Source organism: Peromyscus californicus, unplaced genomic scaffold (assembly GCF_007827085.1).
Source record: "Peromyscus californicus insignis strain IS unplaced genomic scaffold, ASM782708v3 Scaffold_4__1_contigs__length_199733344, whole genome shotgun sequence".
In the NCBI taxonomy this organism is placed as follows: Eukaryota; Metazoa; Chordata; class Mammalia; order Rodentia; family Cricetidae; genus Peromyscus; species Peromyscus californicus.
The window spans coordinates 33463850-33490214 of record NW_026294562.1 but is presented as its reverse complement, the minus strand read 5'-3'; the positions used below and the strand labels follow the sequence as shown (position 1 = coordinate 33490214).

The following is a 26365-nucleotide window of genomic DNA, read 5'->3' as shown; positions in this document are numbered from 1 at the left end:
GTGTTGTTACCATTGGTTACTAAAGAAGCTGCCATGGCCTGTGACAAGGCAGAATAGAGCCAGGTGGGGAATCCAAAGAGAGAGAGACAAGGAGAAGGCGGAGTCAGAGGAGATGCAGAGTGCTGCAGGGGGAGCAAGATGTAATGGAACACAGGTAACACCACAAAGCCACGTGACAAAACATAGATTAATAGAAATGGGTCAATTTAAAATGAAAGAGTTTGCTAGCAAGAAGCCTGAGACATAGACCAAACAGTTTGTAATTAACATTAAGTCTCTGAGTGATTATTTTATAAGCTACTGTGGGCTGGGCGGGACACAGGAAAACTACATTTTGGTGCCAGCTACATTTGGTGCCCACCATTGGGCATTGATCCACATAGACCTGAAAAAACTTTAAAAAGATTGTGAATGCACAGAAATGGAGCCCCACTGGGCTTCCTAGTCTCACAGTCTTGTGCCATCAACAGCACGACGCATCTCCAGACAGCTGCCTGAGAGATGGAGCTGACCGCCAGCCGCCATGAGCTAAGCGGTGGGACAGATTTCCGAAGTCAAAAGGCTTCTCCCAGCCGCTGCCTGCAGGACTGAGAGCCAGCAGCCAGGGTGGTTGCTTTGTTCCTAACCCCTCGGCAGTTTAAAGCAATGTTCAGAAAATGATTACAGATACACAATAAAACAGAATCAGATGGGAAAAAACACCTCTAAACAGGTTACAATGTATTTAAAAATATACATAGGCTTGAGAGAGAAAAGACAAAAGGATAGAGAAAGTCCTTAAAAAAGAAATAGAGTAATAAAAAATATAGTAAGCCATGTAAAGATGGAAAATACACAGAGAGTCTGGATATTGTATGTTGTTGTGTTGTCTTTGAATTGTTTGACTGCTAAGGAAGGAGCAACAGCTGCTAAGAGACATTTGATTATAAATGTTGATGGATTAATCCAACCTATATATTTTGAAAATAACTTAAAAATTTAAGTCAAAAGATATGTTACTTTGGAGAAGAGGTTATGCTTTTATTTCCACAGGAAGTAAGAGGCTGTGAATTCATTCTGTGTTAAGAAAAATCAGGTTTGTTTGAGGAAGAACCCCTGAAAAATCTCCAATGGGAACAGATGGCCCAGATGATCCAGTGTTTCAGAGCACATCTGTTGCAGTTTCCTCTGAGTTCTGCATCCAGAAAGGATTCAAGGCTGCTGGCTGAGATGATCCAGCCTCACAGACTACTCCAGTCAGGACTTGACCATAATCCTAAATTTTCTCAGGGTCCCCATAAGATTAACAACACCCCCAATCATCAGGAAGTAGCCTAGAGAACTATGCCCACATTTCCAAAAATAAATTATGAATGTTGGTCATTGTTTAGGGGTGTTGGTTACAAGTTGTTATGGATAATGGTCAGGAAAAAAGCTAAACAAAGGAGATTAGATCCAGGGAACTTGTTCTGAAAATAAAAGGGGGAGGATACAGAAATGATAGGAAAAAAAAGGGTAGATTATTGACTCTACTTTAATCCAAAAAAACAACTATTAATCTTACATATTTTACATTAGTATGGATTTTGATTTATTGATACAAATTTAAAGTTAATTTTGTTATACTGTATGTATATTTCTACTCTTGTTTAGGGTATTATGTTCATGCAGCTCATTTAAAAATGTAATATAGCCAGGCATTGGTGGCACACACCTTTGATCCCAGCACTCAGGAAGCAGAGGGAGGCGGATCTCTGTGAGTTCAAGGCCAGCCTGGTCTACAGAGCAAGATCCAGGACAGGCACCAAAACTACACAGAGAAACCCTGTTTAGAAAAACCAAAATAAATAAATAAATAAATAAATAAATAAATAAATAAATAAATAAATAGATAGATAATAAAAATGTAATATATAATTAAGAAATACAGATTAATAGTCATCGATAACAGCAAACTTATAGTTGTGTTAGGTATGTTTTCAAGGTCATACAGAGATGTATTTCAGATTGATAGGCAATCTTCAAACACTTCATAGACCTACAGAATATGGTATTTAAAATGTTTTAAGAACTTAGACTTTTCTCGACAGTGAGACATGTCTGCTCTTGCAGCACCAATTACTTTAAAGAGGATGATGGGCATGAAAGAAACTCCATATGGAGTTTGTTTTCTTTATGTCAAAAGCTAGCCATGTGGGCAAAGAAAGTGCCCTTGCCTCAACTACTGACCATATGCTGTACAAATTGGACATGCAGGACACAAAAGAAAGTGACTGCAGAACTTTGCCAAGACAGGGTGGGGCAATCCTTCAAAAATCCTGCTTCACAGATAAGTCTGTCAGATATGCTAGGCCTGTAGGCCGAAGATAGATGCACCAATGGTACAGAGGAACTTTGGGCGACTGTCCAGGCAGCCTGATATCCCTGTCATTAGGTAACATTTCACTCTTCTGGGGTCTTTGATGGAGTTGAAAACTAATAGTTATAGTTTTCCTTAGTTATAATAGAAAGTAAATTAGATACAAAACTTATACTCACCAAGATAAGATAGATAAATATTTTCTCTAATTTTGTCAAATGCAAATGATTGGATATTGTTACTATAATTCTTACTTAATAACTGTTTTTGTTTTACTATCATAAAGATAAAACTTTCCTTTTTAATTAGACAAAAAAAGGGGGGAGTGCTATGGGATAATGCTCTTGTATGCTGTAAAGATTTGTCACTCAAATTTGTTTAGTAGAACGCTGATTGGCCAATAGCCAGGCACGGAATTATAGGCAGGGCAACCAGACTAGGAGAATTCTGGGAAGAGGAAGGGCAGAGTCAGGAGTCACCAGCTAGACGCAGAGGAAGAAACATGAGAATGCCATACTGAGAAAAAGTATCAAGCTACATGGCTAAACATAGATAAGAATTATGGGTTAATTTTTTTTTTTTTTTTTGGTTTTTCGAGACAGGGTAAAAACATCCTCTTCTATGTTTTTAAATTAATTTATTTATTATGTATACAGCATTCTGTCTGCATGGATGCCTTCAGGCCAGGAGAGGACACCAGATCTCATTATAGATGGTTATGAGCCACCATATGGTTGCTGGGAATCAAACTCAGGACCTCAGGAAGGGCAACCAGTGCTCTTATCCCCTGAGCCATCTCTCCAGCCCCAAATTATGGGCTAATGTAAGTGTAAGAGCTAGTTAGTAATAAGCCTGAACTATCAGCCAAGCATTTATAAATAATATTCAGCCTCCAAGTCAATTATTTGGGAAGTGGCTGCTGGGTATTTGGGAACAGGCAAGCAGGAGAGAAACTTCCACCTACACTTAGGTTCAGAGACAATCTAAAGATCCAACAACAAGGGACCAAAAAGCACATTATAGTCCAGCCACATGTCAGGTGATTTCTTTTTGTTTGTTTGTTGGTTTGGTTTGTTTGTTTTGAGACAGGGTTTTCCTGTGTAGCTTTGGAGCCTGTCCTGGAACTCACTCTGTAGACCAGGCTGGCCTCGATCTCACAGAGATCTGCCTGCCTCTGCCTCCCAAGTGCTGGAATCAAAGACATGTGCCATCACTGCCCGGTACATGTCAGACAACTATATACCAATTTAAATTATCCTTAGGGTAAGTTTGTGACAGTGAAGACTAATACTTTTATGTTAACTATAAAATTATCTATGTTTACAAAACTTTGAGAAGAAAATTTAGTAGAATGTTAACTATAGTTGGTGAGATAAAGTATGTTTGTGGGCAGGGGTGGTCAGTAGCTATTACCTTAATAATTATAGGTGGATGTTATCTTCTCAGCTTGAATCTCCTGATAGAAAAGACAGAGATGAACACAACTGTGATTTGCATGAGTGTCACTGTGCAATAAGATAATTAACTTGGTTCAAGATAAATGGTTCCTCAATGCTGAATTTCAAAGGAAGTTTATCTCTGCTATTGAGTGATATTATGTACAGATCTTGACAGTGTCCATACAGCACTTGCAGAAGGGTGACTCTTTCTATTTTATGACCAACCCCAAGAAAACTAGAGGCCATGGCCATGGAAATGAGCTGTGTAGGGAGTTTGTGCCCCACTGGCCTTCCACTTCTGAATTCTGCATTTGCAGTTTTAAAGTGTTTGCTACATCTTATCAATTGTGTGAGACACACCTCACAGCTCTTTACTGGAGTCCTTTGTGCTGGAAATCTGCCTTTTGACCTTAACATGACTTGACCTTTCTCCCCTCTCCCTCCAGGTGTCGCCGCACTGGATTCCAATGTATCTGGAAAGATCGGTCTGCGCGCCGTGGTGTATTATTTCTGCACCACCATCATTGCTGTGATCCTCGGTGACGCTTATTTCTAACTCCTTCCTCTATGTATTTGTAACTTTGTGTTCAAAAAGTAATTGGGCGTCTTAAAATGCACATTTTTAGCCATAAAGCAATATTGTCAGATTATCCTAGGCCTTTGATGCTTTTGAGTCTGCATAACACCTTTTATGTGAACAAAATGCTGTAAGGACAGAATTTTGACCGTAGTACTGGGTATCAAAGTCTCTGATAAGAAACAGAGAGAGCCGGGCGGTGGTGGCGCACGCCTTTAATCCCAGCACTTGGGAGGCAGAGGCAGGCGGATCTTTGTGAGTTTGAGGCCAGCCTGGTCTAGAGAGCGAGATCCAGGAAAGGCGCAAAGCTGCACAGAGAAACCCTGTCTCGAAAAACCTAAAAAAAAAAAAAAAAAAAAAAAAAAAAGAAACAGAGAGAAAGTGACATTTCTGTGCCCTGTCAGTATCATTGGGGAGAAAGATGTAAGGCCAAGAGTTATTATAAACTTAAACCAGATCATTAATCTGGAGCGGTAGAATATTACTAGAAGACAGTTCTGGAAAGGTTGCCATGTATCTGCACATAGAATAACAGAAAAGCATCAAACAAATGAAGTGCCTTTACTTCAAATTGTTCTGTAGCTGATTGAAGACTGAAAAACAGGAAAAAGACTAAACCTAGTGTGGCCAGAAGCAATTCTAGGAAGTCACTCATTCTTTAAAAAGAAAAGCAAAAAGACTTCTTTGTTCATGCATTTATTCACTTCAGTGGGGGTCAGGGTAAGGTAGTAACTAAGGCTTAGCATTTTGTAGGGAACTTGGGGCCCTTCATGTCACAGTATTGCCTTGGCCACCTTGTCAACTGGTTCTCTAAAGGCCACCCCAGGACACCAGCTGCCCTGGAAGGTTTTAATTCTCTGTGAATGCTGTCCTTGGCCATAGGTATTGTGCTGGTCGTGAGCATCAAACCTGGTGTCACTCAGAAAGTGAGTGAAATCAACAGGACAGGCAAAACCCCTGAAGTCAGCACAGTGGACGCCATGTTAGACCTGATCAGGTGAGTCTTGCTGGTGGGTGATTTCCTGCATGGGTCGTCTGTGTAGTTGCACAAGGCTGCATGAGTGATTTAATGCTCCGATGTCTTAGCATTTGTAGGTGTGTGTTAAATGAGTGTATGTATGGTGCACATACGTGGAGGTCAGAGGACAGCTTCAGTAACTGACCCTCTCCTTCTGCCTTATTTGAGTGAGGGTCTTTTTGTCGGCTTTTGTGCTCTATATGCTAGGACAGCTGGCCCTTGAGCTTCTGGAGGTTCTGCTGTATCTGCCTCCATTTTTTTACCATATAAGCACTGAGATTATCAATATGTACTATTTATTCACTTCAGTGGGGGTCCAGCTTTACATGAGTTCTGGGGATTTGAACTCAGATCTTAGGCTCATGCAGCAAGTACTTTACCCACTGAACCATCCCCCGAGTCCAATATCTTAACATTTTAAATTATTTTTAAATTAATATGCATCTTCATTTTGCCATAAATCCTACAAATTATATTGCCGGTCATTTCTACTTGCCAAGCATGATTCGGAAAGCCATGGATAGAACAGGACCCTGTCTGAGGACTTAGCAGGGACCAAGATGCAGGAAATACCCTTGTTACATAAAGATGCTGGGCAGAAGTGGGTGGCCAGTTCTGGGGGTTACTTGGAGAAATTCATGTTTTAATTATAGAGAGAAACCCTCTTTTCTAAAGTGATCAGTGCCACAAGCAAATTAACAAATTGAAAGTATCAATTTAAGCAGAACAAATGTTTAAAAAAAATTATAGGATATATACATATTGAGCAGTTTGGGGATTATGATTGTCTCTACTTGTGACCGTACACTGTAATTTCATATAATTTCTGCTGAATTTGCTGACTTATAAATGCATAGTTAGAATCACTAGGTTCCATTTCCATAGAATGGAGCAACCGAATCATGAGAAATTGCCAAGAAAGCCAAGTACTTAAATCTCTAGTTTTCTCTTTATATTTCAACTGTCCTACCATACCTAACTTATCTGCAGAAAACACAGTCACTTGGGTTTCTTGAGTCTCCAAGGCATGAAACTTAGCTATTTATAGGGTCCATACAGTTTTCTTCACACCCGTATTTTATTAGTTCACATATTTAATTTGGTAATTATGACAGAATTTGCAACTGGCATTAAGCACTCAAGAACAAATATGACAGACTGTTATAAAAATGGAAAGATACAGAAAATCAAACAACTGTCTCAACTCTGAGTATCCATCTGCCTGTGCAGCACTTCCCCAAGAACAGCAAGGGTGTCACTTAAGGAATCTGTTAAGTGGAAGTTGACTAGGGGACTCATCAAGGGATACTATGCAAAGCAGAAGCTAGAAGAGAAACTGGAGAATCTATCCTAGGCTATCCCCAGTTCTACCGATCTGTAGTTTAACAACCCAAACCATCTGTTTCCCTGATACAATCGTTCTTTCTGTGCTGCCAACAGGAACATGTTCCCGGAGAACCTGGTCCAAGCCTGTTTTCAGCAGGTAACATCAGTGGTTTCGCTCTTGAGTTGCCCCTGTGTTTCCACAACCCAACCCACTGAGACTTCATTTTCTCCAATGACACAAGAAATGAAATGACCCCATCAAAACTTGACAGCAGAAAGTACACCTGTGAAGGATGGCGTTTCAGATGACTCCTGTCTTTAGGGCTGTCGTGAAATGCGTGCCATGATTGACAGAGTTTTCTGCTCAGGCGTGATCTTCTCTTCCCATAGAGAAAAGCAAGAGTCTGCCAACATGTTCTATTTTATTTATTTGTATTTTGGAGAGCCACGTTATATTTGTAAAGAACTTGGACTTCCTGCAGATGCAATGCAGTGGACAGAAGAGCTGTCCATCTCGTCCTCCCCATCCCTTTCATGGTGACCCTCTAACTCACCCCGTGTCGACCAGCCCACCCAGGACTGGGTCTTTTCCTTAACATTAGGTGTCCATTGCTGGAGCTCCCTGGCAAAGCCATGGGTGTTTTAGATTTTTTTTTCTAATGAATGTTTACCATTGTCTTTGAGCCACTAAAACCCCTTTTCTGTTTATCTGGGCTCCTTAAGACAACTGAGTAGATCACAAACTGCTGTATTCATTTACATAAATTACATGGACAGAGACCTCTATATAGACCAACAAAGATGGCAATTGCGTTGCTACCCTGTAGCCCCCACCAGGAACAGAACTACCTCTATTTAAGGGATGCCTTTGCAGCTCAGTTACAGTGGTCGTTTGTAGGGTTTCGAGTTGGCAGAGATTCTGCATGGGGGACATTTCTTCCTAGCATCGTAATACAGTAGCTTTTTCTCAAGCCACCATGATTGAAGCCTCACGGGACCAAACAGGGCTGGCTGAGAAATTCACAGAAATCTCACTCACAGCGCAGCCCTGGAGGAACTGTTGATTTGGACACAACCACTCAGTTACACCTTTCTCGGAACTTATTAGTCATCGTGACTATTTTTATCAAATTGCTAAGGTTATTTTTCCAGATTAAAAATGATGAGTTTAAAAAAAACAAAAATGGTTGACAGGAATCTCCCCGTCTGCGAAAGTACCTCCGGATAAAACCTGCTTCTGTTTGCATTATGTCTCCATTCATTTTCCCCTATCGTGAAAGGGAGAGAACATTTTAGTATTACTGAATGGCAGTTGTGGGAGACTGGGGGTTTGGATTTTTAGATCCCAGTTTTAGTCCCAGTGCCTTCTGGGAAGGATCATCAAAAGCTAGAAGCAACAGAAGCCCCATCAGTAGAACCCTTAAATGACAGCTGCTTGGCCAAACTAACATCCCTGAGGTGTAGCCCCAACTGGATGCTAAAAAAAAAAACAAAAAACAAAAAAAAAAATCTTACTTTTTGTGCAATTGTTTTTCTCCAATGTGCAGTACAAAACCAAGCGTGAAGAAGTGAAGCCTGTCAGTGATCCTGGGGGGAATGCCACAGAGGTGTCTGTCACCACCGCCATGACAACCATGTCTAAGGTACCATCTGCCACCCCACCCCTCCCTGGCAGGCATGTGCCAGTCCTGAGTGACAGGAGGGAGAAAGACGTTCAGTTTTATTATTCACAGAATCCTTGTGTGTGAGTTTACCTCTTCTCCAAATGCGTCTGCAGCCCAGAAATATTTCGCAGTCCCCGCCCCAGAGTGGCACAAAACTGAGTCACCCACAGTACCTGAGTCCAAACTGAGGTTGAATGAGGCTAAAATATATCAATTCATTTTGGTTTTCATTCAATAAACACGCATCCATGTTGGTATATGTTTTATCCCACTTCTGTTTTCCTTTTGTGCATTTTCTTGGTGACTTTTGTGGTCTCTTTATTTTGTCCTGTATTGCATTGAGAATCTCTTCCACTGACTATTTATGTGTTTGGGTGGTAAGGGATACTGGGAATTGAACACTGGGTCTCCTGCATGCCAGAGAAGCATTCCACCCTTGAGCTAGTTCCCCCAATGCATTCTCTCTCTTCCTCCCTCCCTCTCTCTCTGGCTGTAATTTTGGGTACTCACATATTTCTTATGCACTTTGTTTATAGTCACCCCCATAATCTTTTCTGGTCTGTCCTCCCTAAGAATCCCATCTACTCTCATATGACATGCATATTTGTATACGTGTGTGTGACTCTACCACTAAGCTACTTCCAAGCCCTATAGACTTTTCAATCTAGAGTCCATATATAAGGGAAAACATGCAATATTTGAGTCTGGCATACTTTGCTTCCATTCCATCTATAATTATTTTTCCTGCAATTGGTATAATTTCCCTCATCTTTGAGTCTGGCATATTTTGTTTCTGTTCCATGTATACTTCTTTTTCCTGCAAATGACACAATTTCCCTCATCTTTATGGATGAATGAAACTCCACTGTGTATGTACACCACATTTCCTCTGTCCCTTCATCTGTCAGTGAGCGCCTGTCCCCTGTCTTTGCTGTTGTGGCTAATGCTGCAGTGAACATTCAAGTGCAGGTATTTCTGTGCTGCGGGGACTTGGAGGGTGTGCCCAGGGGTGGGGCTGCTAGATTATATCTGCTCCACCTCTGCATGCTCGCTGGCACTTGTTTTCTTACCAGCAGCCATTATGACTGGGGTAGGAGGGACTCTCCATGTACTTTTAATTTGTATTTCCCTGATGGTGAAAGATATTACACATTTTTCATATCTTTATTGGCTATTTGTTGATTTTACTATATAAAATGGATGGAAGCATAGTAATAAAATGCTCTGTAATGTTTCTAAGTACAAGAACACAGTGATACACTTTGCAGAGAAAATGTGTGTGTTAAAGAAGCTTCATTCAGGCAGGAGTATAGTCCTGTTAGCTGTGAATTCCATGTTAATGAACCACCGTATAGAAAATCATCTTTAAAATAGAAATGCACATTAAACAATGTCATGCACTGATTGCTTGATACAAATGATTTGACAAGGCTGTGTATTTCTCCATGGGGACTTTATAGAACATGACTACCAGGAGTAAGGAGCATCAACCATTCATAGAAAGAAAATGATGATCCTTGTCACTGTACCTCTGCCACTCCATACAGTTGAGTACCTTGGGGACTGCTTTAGGTTTGCAAGGCTATAAACACAGAATACAGGCCTCTGCTTCCTTGCCTGAATCTCTCTGCCTGTATGTGCATCTGAATCCGGATCATCTTAGACTTCAGAAGGGCCGCATGGCATGTGTGCAGGTTCCCTCATGGAGTCCAGCATCACTCCAGAATCAAGTGCCACCAATGTTTATGTAACAAACTCATGCATGTTTTGCCAGTTAAGAAACACACTGGCCTCATCTCCATTCAGAACAGATTTTGTCAAAAGAGCAGACCATAAAGTTACCAAGAAAATCAATAGACTGTGAGAACTATTGAGGTTTCAAGAGAGTCAAATTTGTAGTTTTTAGGCCCACAGTAGACTTCGGAATGGTCTCAGAGGAAATATTTATTCTGGGTTTAGAGTGGGAGAGAGAAGTGGGAGAGGAGGAGGGAAATTTAGGAAGAAGAATTTTCAGTCAACTTACTAATTAAATTAAAGCTGGATATGATGGTAAAGTGCATGCTTGTAATCCTAGCACTCAAGAGGTTAAGGCAAGATCATGAGTTTGAAGCCACCCTGGGCTACCAAGTGAGTCCCTGTCAAAATAAATAAGTAGGGGGTGTGGAAATATGGCTCAGTGGTTAAAAGCACTTGCTGCTCTTCCAGAGGACCTGAGTTCAGTTCCTAGCACCCACATTGGGTAGCTCACAACTATCTGTACTCCAGTTCCAGGGGAGCTGGTACCCTCTTCTGGCCTCCCTGGGCATCCCCACATGCATAGCATACACAGACACACACACTCACACACACACACACACACACACACACACACACACACACACACACACATAAAAGTAACAAATAAGTGAATAAATATAATTTAAATTCAGTGGGCCATTGTTGGCTCCCTGCTTCCTACCGCAAAACGCCTCCATTTCTCCCAACTATGGCCATGGGTCCTCTTTTGCCAGGTTTCTTATTGCCTCCAAAGGTTGGGGTGGGGCTCTCTTCTATGCAGATCCACCCTTTACTTGCTCCTTATTCCTAACTATTGATAAGATTTCACAAATAGTGTTCTGAGCACCCTCCATATTGGAGTTCCTGCTGCACATTAAGAGGATAGTGGAAGAACAGATATGACATCATGTGACATATGACAGATTTGTCACATCCTCAGACAAGGAGTGACAAATGTCATCTTCAGAGAAACCAGGGTGCTTTGGGAGCATTGGGGGCCATAAAGGATGAGGAGGAATCGTTGAAGCAGGCTACAGAGACCTGGTCCACCACATCTTCTGCCTATGGTGTGCATCTTTCTTGAACATGCTTTGTCTCTTGGGTACTGTAGTGTTTGAAAGAAAATGGCCCCCAAAGGGAGTGGTACTATTAGGAGGTGTGGTCTTGTTTCAGTGGGTGTGGCCTTGTTAGAGGAAGTGTGTCACTGTGGAGGCAGGCTTTGAAGTCTCATATATGCTCAAGCCATACTCAGTGTCTCAGTTCACTTCCTGTCGTTTGCCAATCAACATGTAGGACTTGCAGTTCCAGCACCATGACCGCCTGCACACTGCCATGTCCTACCATGATGATAATAGACTAAACCTCTGAAACTGTAAGCTCCCACCTCAACTAAATGTTTTCCTTTATAAGAGTTGCCATGGTCATGGTGTCTCTTCACAGTAATAGAAACCCTAACTAAGACCCTCACCTAGCTTTCCCTAACCTCACAGACAGCATTTATGTCCTAGTTTCCGTGTGACACTTGTAACTCATACTGTGGCTGTGCAGTTAAGATACTAATACCATCTTGCTATTGGCTCATGTTTCTCACAGTTCATATTGTCTCTCCAGCTACATTTTAAAACCTGTGCCATAGCCTGTGCAGTTAGAACATTCTCGCTGTACCATAAACATTTGTTCTGTCATAAATAAGAAATGACTGGTATCCCAGGAGCTTATCAGGATAATTCTTTATAGATCTGGTCTCTCCCACACAGATTATGTTATCTCTTAGTAAATCTTGTGCTATTTCTTGCTCAGAATGAAGAAATGATTCATAGTATCAACTATCAGGTTAGTTTTCATAGCTTTAAAATCCTGTTGGCCACATCAGACTGAAGATAGTGATGAATGTCCCTTGGCTTCATTATTAGGAAGGGACAGATGGTAAAATGTCCTCCCAATGTTCATGCTGGTAAACACCATGTAGTTCGTGCATTATTAATTTCTAATTTCTATCTTTTAAAAAGAATTCTCCAAATGTAACCATTTTCAGTGGTTAACCCTGAAAAATGCCTCGATTCTAAAATTCATAAAAAAAAAATCACAACATTGCAGCACTGGAATTTTTCAAAAGACATGCTCACAGATGGGCTTGTTAAAAAGACAAAACAAGCCCGTAAACTTCAGAGGCAGGAGGCAGAGCGTTTCATGGGTCGGCTTTCCTCATTATCATTATACCTCTGACTCAGGTCACTCTGGTTCCCATCATGCTTCAGTGTATTTTCTTGGTTTTGATCCACAGAACGTGACAAAGGAATACAAAATCGTGGGCCTGTATTCAGATGGCATCAATGTCCTGGGCTTGATCATCTTTTGCCTTGTCTTCGGACTTGTCATTGGAAAGATGGGAGAAAAGGGACAGATTCTGGTGGACTTCTTCAATGCATTGAGTGATGCAACCATGAAAATCGTTCAGATCATCATGTGGTGAGCAGTGCTGATTAATGCCATTTTGCTTCCCCTGATAACACCTTCTCAGAACTGGAAAGAGGAGGCTTACATTCCTCAGTGGGTACTTCCTAGAGAAGGCAGATATTTAAAATCAAGATGGGACTATGTTATTTGAATCTAAAAATGGTCTTTTAATAAAAAAAAAAAAAAAACCCCAGAGCCAGATATCAGGGTGAAAGCTGAAAGATCAAAGAAGCAGAACAGCCAACCACTAGTTCTTACCTCTATGAAATCCTCAGCCTAAAGAGAGTGAGTTCCTGCTTCCTCATGCCTTATATATCTTTCTCTGCCCAGACATCACTTCCTGGGATTAAAGGCATGTGTGCTTCTCAGAACTAGGATTAAAGGTGTGTGCCATCACTGCCTGGCTCTGTTTTCTCTCCTATACTAGATCAATCTTATGTAGCCCAGTGTGGCCTTGAACCCACAGAGATCCGTCGGGATCTCTGTCTCCCAAGTGATAGGATTAAAGGTGTGTGCCACCACTACCTGACCTCTGTGTCTAATCTAGTGGCTGGCTCTGTCCTCTGATCTCAGCAAGCTTTATTAGGGTACACAATATATCACCACAGAAGTATTAACTAATTTCACATCCTCCTCTGGAATTAGTCTAGTCCTGAAAGTCTGTCAGCCATTACCTCTTACCTCAGGCCTAGAGAGCAACCTGCAGCTACCCAGCATTCCTGTCAGAAAGTTCCTGGGGGTATATATGAACAGAAGGTGCTTTTCTTCTTAGCCCTATTCAGAAATGAAATTCAAAATATCACAACTGTTCTAGCCTGGGCACAACCACATCTGAATGAGAAAACTGTCTTCCTGCATCCAGAGACACCTCCTGTCTGTCCTGCCACTGAGATGCCCAAAAGTTCATCTTTCCTGGGAGACCTCTCCCTCCCCTAGTTCACATGGAATTGGCTCGACATTTTATAACCCAAATGGCAGGAACTGACAATAAAATATCCAGTGGTAACAGCCAAGGAAGTCACTTAATCCCACTAAAACCTCAACTTTCTCACCTGCAAGAAAAAGATAGTAAAACCTGCCCCCAGGGCTAGGGGAAGAACATCCAGTGAAATGATGTGTGTAAAACACTTCCCCAGCGCAAGACACAGCTAGATAGAGCTCCACAATGGAGCTGTCATGGTCACACCACTGCTGCTGCCATTGCCTCTATCCATGACACCTGAGAAGCAAGATGATCATTGGCTGGAGAGATTTGGCTCATAGGAGATGAGCAGATATGATGGCCACCAGGGTATATGTGCACTGTGTGTGTGCTTCTGTAACGCACATCCTTGCCAGCTGCCCTTAATTTGGAGATGAGTCGAATGAAGAGAGTGTACAGGTCCTAAGGACATCAGAGGCATACAGGCCTCGAAGCTGAACCCTTGGCTTCCTGATTATAGCCTGTAGTCCTCCCGGTGGGGTGAGCATGCACACTGAGCATGCCCACACTGACTGCTTCCCTCCCCAGCAACCTGTCTGAGAAACCCCCTGCTGACTGAATTGTGTCTTTCTTGTGCTTGCTTTCTAGTTACATGCCCATTGGCATTTTGTTCCTAATTGCTGGGAAGATCATAGAAGTTGAAGACTGGGAAATATTCCGCAAGTTGGGCCTTTACATGGCCACGGTCCTGAGTGGGTATGTCGGACTCAAGAGAAGAAACCGAATCCCCTGCAGAAAGGCCAGGGTGTAGCTGCCTGGATGTGGCTTATTCTCCCCTGCGCAGGGAAAGATGGGGTTTGGAGATAAGAGAGCATCAAGGCTGCCCTTTAACAGCTGTGCTGTAGGTGGATCATGCTGGGCTAATTGCCAGCTCCTGGCAGAACAGCTTGGACCAGACTTTGCCATTGCCTCTATTGGTTGGGTTTAAAACAAGAGAAAAGCTCATGTGTAGGCTTTTGGGGCTATCTCCTGTCCTCGAGTTCCTTTGGAATGTAAACTAATCAAGCAGGAAAGAATGCCTCCCCCGTATTCCAGGGCTGAAAGGAATTAAGAAGGACCTAAATAAATTCCATCTCAAGCACGTAGGACTGGTTTTGGTTCTGATGTTCTTGCTGGGCTGGTAGCTCCTGCAGTGTCTCGTGTCACCAGGGTGTCAGGGTGCCAGGGAGATCATCGGGCTATTTAGTAAGTGTTTGAGGCCTTTCAGAACCCATAAAACAAACAGGAAGGCGACAGGGTTGAGTCCCTTGCATATTTCTTACAACCCAGCTGTTGACTCCTTCAGAAGAGATGTCATAGGTTATGAATGGTGCCACCAAACACCTGGCCAAGGACAGAATGGTCCTATATACTGAGAAATGTGGGGCAAGGGAATGAGTAAATGACAGATTAGTTTTCCACTGGGCCAAACACCCAGCTTGAGGCATCGGTTTCCCTGTCCGAACCTGGCTACACTGAGGAGTTCCCACAACACAGCTGGTTGGTTAGTTGTTAACACAGCTGGTTAGTTGTTAACCAATCCAGCGTGCTAAAAACACAGCTGTACAGAAGCAGCCTGGCCCTACAGTGTGAGGGTCGGAGTTGAATTGCTAGACCACAGAGATCAGAGAGGTGGGGCTCTTGTCTAACTGAACTGTCAGCTTGCACTTACGTGTCCACACCATCTGCTGGTGGGTCTCATTTAGTCAACCCCATGTAGAGCAACCTGTAGATTCCGACGTGAGGCACTCTGGGAGGACAGGGATAATAAAGAAATGAGGGCCGGACCTAAAGCACAAGTATCTCCTTATTGCAACTCTGACTTCCGTCTTTGATAGTAGACACCATTCACAAGCCTAGTCCAGAATGGGATGGGGGGGGCTGTGATAAGAGCTATAATGAGGTATCATGGTTGGGGACAAATGTGACCTTAAGAGGAGGATCAGCTCAGCCAGGGAAGGTATGGAAAGGAGGAACAATTACCTGAAGTTTAAGAAAGAGAGAGACAGAGAGAGAGAGAATTCTGTAGAAGGTGGCAGAGAGGAACATCATCGCACACTGAGCAGGAATGTCGATTACAGAGATGGAGATGATGTGACCCTCAATGAGCTTGGAAATCTATTCAGCTACATGATTTGCTGATAACTTTGACAAGGTGTCTCACTTGCTGATTGAGCCTTGACATCCCCACCTGTGGAATGGGGACATGGTTTGGTTGTCAGCATCCCCATCTCATTGGGTCTTTACGAAAGCTTAAAGATGTCATAGTTGGAAAAGCTGGTTGAAAACCAGGCTCAGGTCTGAGGAAGTGGTGTTAAGGCCTTCTCCTTCTCGTCTGTAGGCTTACAATCCACTCCACCGTAGTACTGCCGCTGATCTATTTCATAATTGTGCGGAAGAACCCTTTCCGATTTGCCTTGGGCATGGCGCAGGCTCTTCTGACGGCTCTCATGATATCTTCCAGGTAACTAGAAGAGTGTCTTGGAGAAGCCTCCAGACGATGCTTCGTCGGCTTTTGTCACTTGGTGGAGATGTCTCCAGCTTCTGGAGTTTGGATAGACACCCTTGAGAGATGGTGCCTATATTCTCTGTCCATCTCCTTGAATGTATTTCTCCACCCTTTTGAATACTTCCTACACTCTTGCTGTGGCCTGATACCCAGAAAATATTCTGCTGTAACTGGGGTCAGTGGTAGGCACAGCACCTTCCGATTCCTGGACTGGCCAAAAGTACCAGCATACAGGCTGGAGAGGACCCAGGTTCAAGTCCCAACATCCACATAGTGGCTCACAAATGTCTGAGAACCACAACTTCTTCCGGCCTCTGAGGGCACCAGGCACACAGACAAGCATTTGGGTAAAACACCCATACACATAAAAATAAAATAAGAATCAACTATTTTCTTCATTACTAGTGTGCTGCGGGGCCCTTTGTTCACTTTTTGGAAGACAGGGGTTCTTTTTGGGTGGAGACTGAGGCCTGGCATTTTTAGACCTAAATTCTTTTCCCTGGATGCCACAGTTCAGCAACTCTACCAGTTACCTTCCGCTGTGCAGAAGAAAAGAACCAGGTGGACAAGAGGATCACAAGGTTCGTGCTGCCTGTCGGTGCCACCATCAACATGGACGGCACTGCGCTCTACGAGGCCGTGGCCGCCGTGTTTATTGCGCAGCTGAATGGCTTGGACTTGAGCATTGGGCAGATCATCACCATCAGGTGAGGCACAGTGTCTGTCACTCTCCTTTGCATCACTGCTGCCTGGACTGCCTCAAGTTAACATGATCCCTGAAGACGGACCGAGAAGGACCCAGAGGTGAAATGTCCTATTGGTTCATAAGTCCCCACCCAAGATGAAGGCAAGGGGTAGACTCGTGGTACATGTGATTCCTGCTTCAGGATCCGGGTAGCTAAAGCATCTCTCTCTTCAGTTTAGTGTGACCAATAGGTGCCCAGATAGTGCCAGGGCACAGATTAGACACCCAAGACTCAAGGTTAAATAAGCATTATCCCCTGCTCTAATGGGAGTCCCTGGTGGGTGGGGATTAGATACCCAAATAAATGCTGGATCTGTGGTTGGACTCTCATGAAAAAATGATTGGGGGGGGTCACAAGATGGCCCCAGTGAGGGAAGGATCAACTCTACCTGGGAAGAGGGGGGAAGGATTCCTAGAGGGGCGGGAAGTATAGATGAATCTTAGATTAGGAAAAAGAATTTTAGCAGGAAAAAGACAAAAGCTAAGAGCTGAGAACAGCAGGAGTGACTCATGGCCTAATCGGGGTCAAGATTCTTTGGCCACAAAGAGCCCTGTGCGGAGGATCTAGTATAACATTTTATCATATCATAGACAGATTTGCATTTTAAAAAGACAACTAGCAGTATGATGGGAGGCTTGGGTGGGAGCAGGGACCACCAACTAAAGTCTCCAAATGACCTATATCAAGATGGGCACTGAGCACACCTCTGAGTTAGTGAATCAAAGAGCCGCTATCTGGATTCCGGCTAAGGGACAGGAAAAGGCTGAGATGGATGGTTTGAGCTCATCAGAACAAGAGACACAAGGGGAAAATAGTTTATACTTCTTGACACATTCAATTTGAATGCCTTTAAGAATTCAAGGGGCTGGAGTGATAATTCAGTAGTTAAGAGAACTAACTGCTCTTCCAGAGGACCCAAGAAGCTACCCATGTTGGCTAGCTCAAAACTGCCTAGAAATTCACTCCAGGGGATCCAGTATCTCTGCCCTACATAGGCACCTGTACTCATATGCACATGTCCACATGTGTACAGGCAAACACAGGCACACAAAATAATAAAAATAAAATACAAGCCAGGTGGTGGTGGCACACACCTTTAATCCCAGCACTCAGGAGGCAGAGGCAGGCGAATCTCTGAGTTTGAGGTCAGCCTGGGCTACAAAGGGCGTTTTAGGACAGCCAGAGCTACACAGTGAAACCCTGTCTCAAAAAACCAAAAAGAAAAGAAAATTTAAAATATTGGAAATTTATAAAAATCAAATGCAGATATGATTGAGGCTATAGATCTGAATTACAACCCCAAAAGTCAGGGTCAGCTGCTTATCAGTGGTCATAAGACATGTGGATTACAAGTCAGGAGTCTGTGTCTGAATCTGTCCATAACACTGTAACTAGTTATAACTGTAACCTTGGGCAAGCTATTTGAATTATCTAAGTTCTGTTTTCTCACCTGTAAAAGGAGGAAATAACAGTGCCTATGATTTATTCAAATATGATAATTAAGAAAGAGGATGTTTATAAAGTCTGGTGCTGACACAGTGAGTCTCCAGGAAATGTTAGGAATGAGTGACATTATGCTGGAGAAGTTTGTAGAAAAGAACAAAGTAAGGCAAAGCCTCAGAAAGTCCTACTAGAGGTGGATATGAGGGAGGTAAAGAGAGGGAGAAAGAATAGAGGTGGGAGGAAGCCAGGGGTATTGTGGGAACCTAGAGACAAGTGGTTTATTCTTAAGGGTTAAAATGGTTGTGTCTGATGCCAAAAAGAATTCAAGGCAAATGGAAAGTGAGGAGGTGGTAGAGATGGCATTGGTGAATTCCACTGGAGTTGATTCCTAGGATGGCATCATGTAGCCACTAGCCCCGTGTGGCCAATGGCTGACTGAACTGGGTAGCACAGATGTGGAAGAGTCCCATCACTACAGATGGCTCTGTTGGATGGCACTGTTTGAGTGACAGATTGGGATTCCAGTTGACCTCGATTGATGAAACCAGGCCAGCTTCATTTATGTATCATGCACACATTGTACATAGCCATATGTGCTCATATATATATGCAATATTTGTAGCATGCTTAGGTTTTGCCTGTGATCTGTCGTCATGTGAGACCACGTGTGGAATTTTCCATTCATACTGTCACATTAGTCTTAGATTTTGGAGCATTTAGGGTGTTGGATTTCCAGATTAGGTATTGACGTCATCATGGTGAGGCTCACTAGGGCTGCAGGAACAGAGTCCTCTTCTCTGATGATTTAAAGAATAGAAAAACAGGAAAAGCAAGGTCTCAACACTCAGCCAGGTTTTAGTGATGCATGCACGTGCACACTCCACACACACACACACACACACACACACACACACACACACACACACACACACCAAAGCACACAAAGAGACATGTTCCCCCAGTAGTAGAGAGGGTCCAGAAGCCAGAATCTGAGTTTTCCAGGCAGAGCCAAAACTTTCCATGTTTGAGGGTGGATGAGTTCCCTTTCTCCCTTGGGATTGGCTAATTTGGGATGTTGCAATGGATTGGGTAATCCAGACAAAGAAAGAAAGCTGATTGGTTCCCACCATCAGAGCCCCTCCCTTCATTTAAAAGTTAACACCAGAGAGTCTTCTCTGGCAGGAAAAACATCAAGTTTTTGTCTTAAAGAGGGAGAAGGAAGTCAGCCATCTTAAATGTGTATGGGAAAGTACATTAATCTACCTAGCCCCTCTTTGCGCTGTCTGCCTGCCTACCAGACAGCTGTTAAGACTTCTGGTCCCTCAGCACGCTCAACCGGAAAGTTGTTAGTGGCTGCTGAACTCAGAGCATCATGGGTATTGGTCCTAGCAGAACAGCAAAAGTGGCATATTTTTAGTTTTCTGCACAGGTACTATCCTGATCTTTGTCGGGCTTCAGAGAAACATCTTGCTGAAGAAAATGCTCTTAGTAAATTGGCAGAACCTGGAACGTAGCCAGATGTGTCTGACTCCGAAACCTGTGTCCACACTACTTCACAGCCCAGCCTCCAATCCTGCTGGGTCAGTGTGCTACAAGAGAACTTGGTATCTCAGAAGCTGAAAACCCTTTTGCTGAAGCAGGATACTGTTGAAGCAGATGAATAGGTTTTCATATCTTTCCCCTTATCTGAAGATAACAATGTTCTGAATGTCACACCAAAGCCAGTCAAGTGACAGAAGTTTTGTGAGCAAGATCAAGGCTCAAGGGTAGGCGGAATGGATTCTGAAGCCCAGCCTCAGAATGGCTAACCATGATATACTGAGGCTTCTGAGGGGGGTCAATGAGCCTGGGCACGTATCTATTCTGACAAAGAAAACCTATTGATGCATTGTTTAATTTTTTTTTTCAACCAGCATTGAAATCATGTTGGGTTTTTTGAAAGAGGACTTAGGAAGGACAGCTCTGATGGATGATGTAAGGCTAAAACGTGTAGAGATGTTGGTCCAACTCCAGAACTCTCTAAGTCACTGTAAATCAGTAGCCATAGCCTCTAAAGGAACACGTACTAGGCAAAGAACCTGGCTGGCTTCTGACCCATGAGCAGCCTCTAGAACACAGCCCTAGACAGATGAGTAGGCAGCAGAATCTGTTTTCTGAGAATTCAGAGACCTTTGGGACCCAGAGGAATATGGATTTGTGGCTAGATCTGGGTTTTATCTCGTTGAACTCGGCAGTTTCTGTTCCTGTACTCTTCAGCCCACCCACATCTGGAAATGGTACTCTAGCCTGAGGGTGAGTCTATACCTCCAGAAAGCACTGTGGGTGTCCCTGCCTGCTCCTTCAATTCAGAGGGCTTTCAGGGCATGGGGAGCCTTGATGGCTCGGAATGACCCAGTTAAAATAAACATGCTGCTGGTGAGAAGCTGCACATTACCAGGAGAAGAATCCCTGTGCCCTAGTGTGGGTGCTCAAGGGGGATCTTGTCAAACACATGGTGATGAAGTTCCTCCGGCTACCTACCCTAGATTCCAGATCTCTCCTCCTTTTGCACAAAGTGCATCTGCTGGAAAGAAGGATCAGTCAGGAATGCTCACACCTTGGATGGAATCACACAGTTTCTCAATTCAGTGCCCTAAACAGGTGTTCTTGGAGAAGGCGAGAATCTTGTGATACCAGGAAATTATGTAAAACCAGCTTAACCATTGCTTTATCCGATTGCCTTTCCCCTCAGGCATCCTTGCCCATCCACTCTACTGTCTGTCGCTCTTCTCACCTTTCCAGGCAACAGAAATTCCTGGCACATGCTAAGTGCTCTGCAAATGACTGAGCAGCAGAGACTGGAAGAGGAAGGACATAAGTAGAGAGGGATCTGACACTTGGGATCAGGGCATTGGATGGGTAGATAAAGCCTTGTATAAAAACTCCTCTTGGTAAATTCCTACCATCCTTCTGGGTAATTCTGCCTCAGTGTTGATGTCACTTGTTGCTATTCTATACTTCCTTGCTTTAGGGTGATCTGCCAAATGCCCTTCTGCTTCCATGACATTCTGTTCCTCATAAGCCCCAGCAGCTCCCATCATCTGTGTGGGTATACATATATTATGGATGGATGGCTAGATGGACGGATTATAGGCAGATCGATGATAGATACACATGAGTCAGAAAGTCAGAACTGATATTTAATAGGTTCTACCTGTCCCCTATAGGAACCTAATGGACACAGAGCCTGTTTCAGGCCTGAGGCCTGGATGGGCAATAGAGGGGTCTAACCTTTTCCTGCCATTGTGTTTTGGCTACAGTATCACAGCCACAGCTGCTAGCATTGGAGCTGCCGGCGTGCCCCAGGCTGGCCTGGTGACCATGGTGATCGTGCTGAGTGCTGTAGGCCTGCCTGCTGAGGATGTCACCCTCATCATCGCCGTGGACTGGCTCCTGTGAGTTGGAATAAATTCCCCTGCTTCTGTGGGCTGGGCAGGCAGCTTCCTAGCCATGCAGAATCTTCGCGGTGCGCTGCTTTTCCTCCTCACGTTGCCTAATGAGCCATCTGTTGCTGCTTTCACTTCCCTTTAGCCAAGCTGTCTGGTAGCATGCTTAAATTTAACCCTTCGGAACTTCAAGCAGGGATTCTCAAAAGCCAGTGACTCCATCAGTTCATGGTATGCCTGGTGACACTTAAGGTTAGGGGCTGGGTGTGGGACAAGATTAAATACGAGACAATATAGTGGATGAGTGAGACAAAACCCCAGAGCCAGACCCACATATCCCAGCCTCAAGTTAGCTTCATAAGCACAGCACCACCTGCCTTGAAATCCCAGCATCCTTCCAGCTATCTTGGAATCCTCTGGGTTGGTGACAAGAGCAAAGGTTTTAGCATGTGCCTGTGTTTAAATCCTCACCTGGTATCTTACTAGGTTTGGGATCTCGAACATGTTCCTTAACCCCTCTGAGGCCCAATTGCATTATTCATGAAATGGGAAAAAGTTATGCCTACCTCAGTGGCTTGTTGTAGGGACAAAATGGGTTCATTTGAGCCAGGTGTCTAGAAGTATGCCTGGCAGTTCAGTACATGCTCGGCATAGGGAAAGTTCTATTGCTGTGATGGCAATGCATCAAACCACTTAGCCCCAGACTGCTCTCTTGTATCTCATACACACACACACACACACACACACACACACACACACCCCATACACAGAACATCTGTGTGAGGATATGCCTCCTTGATGCCCTGAATTGAAAGTGGAGCAGCCTGGTCTCTGGCTTTAGTTTTGATACTCACATCTGCCTTCCAGTACCAAGGTGTGGCTCTGCTCCTGGGCATCAGAGTAAATATAGCTCCATATTGAACCTCACCTTAGAGACCAGGGTTGTACAGTCTATAAACAGCAGCTAGGTTTGGAGAAAGGGACACAGTCATGCTGTGGTGGTGCCAACCTTGTACCTGGCTTGGGAGCTGTGACTTCTGCACAGAAATGGGCATCTCAGGTAAAGGAAGAACCGGGCTGACTTTAACCCTGGCTTTTTCTAGAAGCAGTGACTTTCACTGCCAAGATGAGTGCAAGGTCCAAACTAAGGGATGCAGGGATGCTGGGCCAGTGCAGTCTGTGGCACGTCTCCTGTCAGAAGGGCATCCCCAGTGGCATGTGCAGTCACTGTTGGCCTTTCCTGTCTCACAGTGTCATCTCACAAGCATGCCCATGTTCACAGTTCTCTCACCAAGTCCTCGGTATCAAAATGGACACACCCTCTGGAGGCCTTCACAATAGGCTTTTCCTGCCACTGGCCTCTTCTCTGGCCTGCCTGGGATTAAGACAAATGTATTTGATGTATTGAAGAGGAATCCATTTCCCAGCTGGCCTATATTTTCTGGATGCCATGTTCTCCCATGTCTTTGGCAGGTTGTTCATCGAGTGACCTTATTTGGTAAAGACATGAGTACACCGGGGACACACCTGAGACTCACATACTCAGCACCGTCCACCCCAACCAAATATTCAGATTCCCTCCCCTTAGCCAAAAGAGAGCCCATAATACCAGGGCACCTAGGAAAGCCACAAAATAGAAGTCAGCTCAAAGACTTCTTGAGTTCTGAACTATCCTTAGTACCCTCCAAGTATCTCTGGAGACCCCATTCTTTTTCGGGAAGAAAGGAGGGAATTTCTGGAGACTGGAAGAGGTCGTTACTACTAGTGGGAGCATGGACCAAGTAGAGGCCATTTTCTCATTCTGTCCCTTTGGGAGCCACCTTCTGCCCCAGGCCAGTGAGGCATCTGGCGGGTCAGGGGACAGCATTCTGCATTGACTTAAATCTTAACCAGACGCATCAGAACCTTTCTTTCTCCATCCATCAGTGAAGGAAGATGAAACCTGAACTCATTCCTACTCTCCTGTCTCTTTCCCAGGGACCGGTTCAGGACCATGGTGAATGTTCTGGGTGACGCATTTGGGACCGGCATCGTGGAGAAACTCTCAAAGAAAGAGTTGGAGCAGATGGATGTTTCATCTGAAGTCAACATCGTGAACCCCTTTGCCTTGGAACCCACAATCCTCGACAATGAAGACTCCGATACCAAGAAGTCCTATGTCAATGGTGGCTTTGCAGTGGACAAATCCGACACCATCTCGTTTACCCAGACCTCGCAGTTCTAGAGGCCTAGCTTCCGATGACTGGGATGAGAACGGACATCTCCACAGGAGCCATCTCTTAGCAAACTCCGACATTAAGGAGTGAGAGAAACACTAGGAGTCAACTGTCCATTTAGTTTGATAAACAGACCTCCAGATTATTTTCTATATTTGGCTTTATAGCCTTTGTTCTCTGGGTTTGGGAATTGGGGGTGGGGTAGAATGAAAGAAAATTAAGAAAGTTGTGTTATTTGGATTTTCTAATTCTATAAAACAAAGTGTGGAAGCATATGAAGTAGTTAACTGTAGGAATTAGGTAATGGATATGGAAGAGAAATTGCTTTCTTGTGCATAGACCAGTGTTTGGGGGTTTTTAAACAATATTATTATTGGCTACAAATTTTTACTCAGGCTTTCTATTGGCGTGACTTCCTTTGCCTTCTCACTTTTTATAGATTATAATGCATCTCAACAGCCCCCCCACCCAGTTAAAGTGCCAAATTTTCCATTTGACCTCATCTTCAGTCACTCTCAAACTACTCTAACAAAAAAGAAAAGGATCAGCATAATTCTGCAATAATAGTTTAAGATAGTTGTAGGATTTAGGGGAAGGGAGAGGGTTTCTTATTCGATGTACTGTATTGGGATGCTGGTAGCTGTTTAGCCAGTGTACGGTATAGAACTATATGTATATGTGTGTATATTTATTATTTTCATATAATTTGCAAGACAGAGATCAGTAATGAACTATCAATGTGAAATAAGACACTCTCCTTGTACTTGAATCAAAACTGCAATTCCAAGCCGGGTGGTAGTGGCACACATCTTTAATCCCAGCACTCGGGAGGCAGAGGCAGGCAGATCTCTATGAGTTCAAGGCCAGCCTGGTCTACAAAGTGAGTTCCAGGACAGCCAGGACTGTTATACAGTGAAAACCTTTCTCAAAAAACCAACCAACTGCCGGGCAGTGGTGGCGCACGCCTTTAATCCCAGCACTTGGGAGGCAGAGCCAGGCGGATCTCTGTGAGTTCGAGGCCAGCCTGGGCTACCAAGTGAGTTCCAAGAAAAGGCGCAAAGCTACACAGAGAAACCCTGTCTCGAAAAACCAAAAAAAAAAAAAAAAAAAAAAAACCAACCAACTAACCAACCAACCAAACCCTGCAATTCCAGCTGAGGTGTACTTTGGAGCTCACAAGAACATTGTCAGGGAGCTCTGGGATGAGACATGAAGTTGCTTGGTTACTGCATTTTACCCCTAAAACAGAAATGTATTATGGTGGAACTCTATGGTGGCACAGCCAATCATTTCCAACTCCTGGGCTCAAGCTCTCTCCAGGGAGGAGTCCCTGTGGACACTGAGTAAATGCATTTGCAAAGGCAGCTCTCCCAAAGGCTGGATGTGCTCAGATCCAAACAGAAGGCTTCAAGGCTTCGCTCTTCAAGTACACTCAGGCCCACTTCACAGTGAAGGGCTGCCCCTTCACTGCCCTCGGTCCCCTCTGCCCATGAGGGCAGAGACAACAGTGGCAAGCCATCACCCAAGCTGTGTTTCAAAACAGGCTGCCTAAGTTGAACAAGCCACGTTGCAAGGTGACCAAGCTATCCCTATACTGTATTCTTTTTAATTTATTTTATACATTTTTTACTTTGGGTCTTTTTTTTTTTTTTGAGGCAGAGTATCTCTACATAGGACTGGCTATCATGGAACTCACTATGTAGACTAGGCTGGCCTCAAACTCACAGAGATCCTTCTGCCTCTGCCTCCCTAGTGCGGGGCTGGAAGGTGTGCACCACCATGCCCCGCTCTATACTGAATTCTTATAAAATAAAACCCAGGCCATGAGCTACTGGTGCCAGTGGTTCAGGGAAAATGTTTCCATTTCCTTCTGCCTCCTTAGGAAAGGATCATTCGGAGAATCTTGGCCTTGCTGCTTTGAGTCCTCTGTCTTTCTCCTGCTCATTTCTGAAGATGGCTTATTAAAAGTCTACACTTCTGCTCTCATCCTGTAAATAAAGCTCAACAAAAACTTGTACTTAACATGGAGACAGATTCTTAATGCCGCTGTGTTTCTGTAGTATCGTTAGCCACCTTACACCTGTGGTTTTATATTTAAGAAGCCAGAAACTGTGCCAAAGATTGCAGGGAGGTGAATGAGAGCTCAGTGTTGGCCACCTGCACCTGAAACCTACAAGAAATGGACACTGAATTACCGACTAAACATCACAGTGACCAATGACTCTGAAATCCAAAGTACAAATATCAGTATTCTTTATAGGAAGTAACTCGAAATGAAGTTGAATGAATACTTTATTTAGAAATGAATGGTTCTATCCCCCTTATCAGGTGGCTCTCATTAAGGACACTAGAGCCGTTCACAAATTCCTTGTAGCCAGCCACTTAACGCACTGTGTGTGCTGTTAACCGTGAAAAAGGACATGTTCCATTTCCTTCTCAATAAACATTTCTCCCACTCTTTGCCCCCTTA

At 43.8% G+C, this 26365-nt stretch overlaps 1 protein-coding gene across 1 annotated transcript in view; it reads left to right on the top strand.

Moving 5' to 3' along the window:
- The window catches only part of Slc1a1 (solute carrier family 1 member 1), a 78336-nt gene extending 51971 nt beyond the window's left edge, over window positions 1-26365 (top strand). Inside the window, exons 3-12 of the mRNA XM_052762014.1 lie at window positions 4224-4316; window positions 5237-5351; window positions 6813-6855; window positions 8246-8341; window positions 12423-12607; window positions 14166-14273; window positions 15898-16020; window positions 16578-16772; window positions 21554-21688; window positions 23657-26365. Of these exons, the coding sequence (XP_052617974.1) occupies window positions 4224-4316; window positions 5237-5351; window positions 6813-6855; window positions 8246-8341; window positions 12423-12607; window positions 14166-14273; window positions 15898-16020; window positions 16578-16772; window positions 21554-21688; window positions 23657-23903 (1340 nt within the window). The 3' untranslated portion in view covers window positions 23904-26365. The remainder of the gene's footprint in view (window positions 1-4223; window positions 4317-5236; window positions 5352-6812; window positions 6856-8245; window positions 8342-12422; window positions 12608-14165; window positions 14274-15897; window positions 16021-16577; window positions 16773-21553; window positions 21689-23656) is intronic.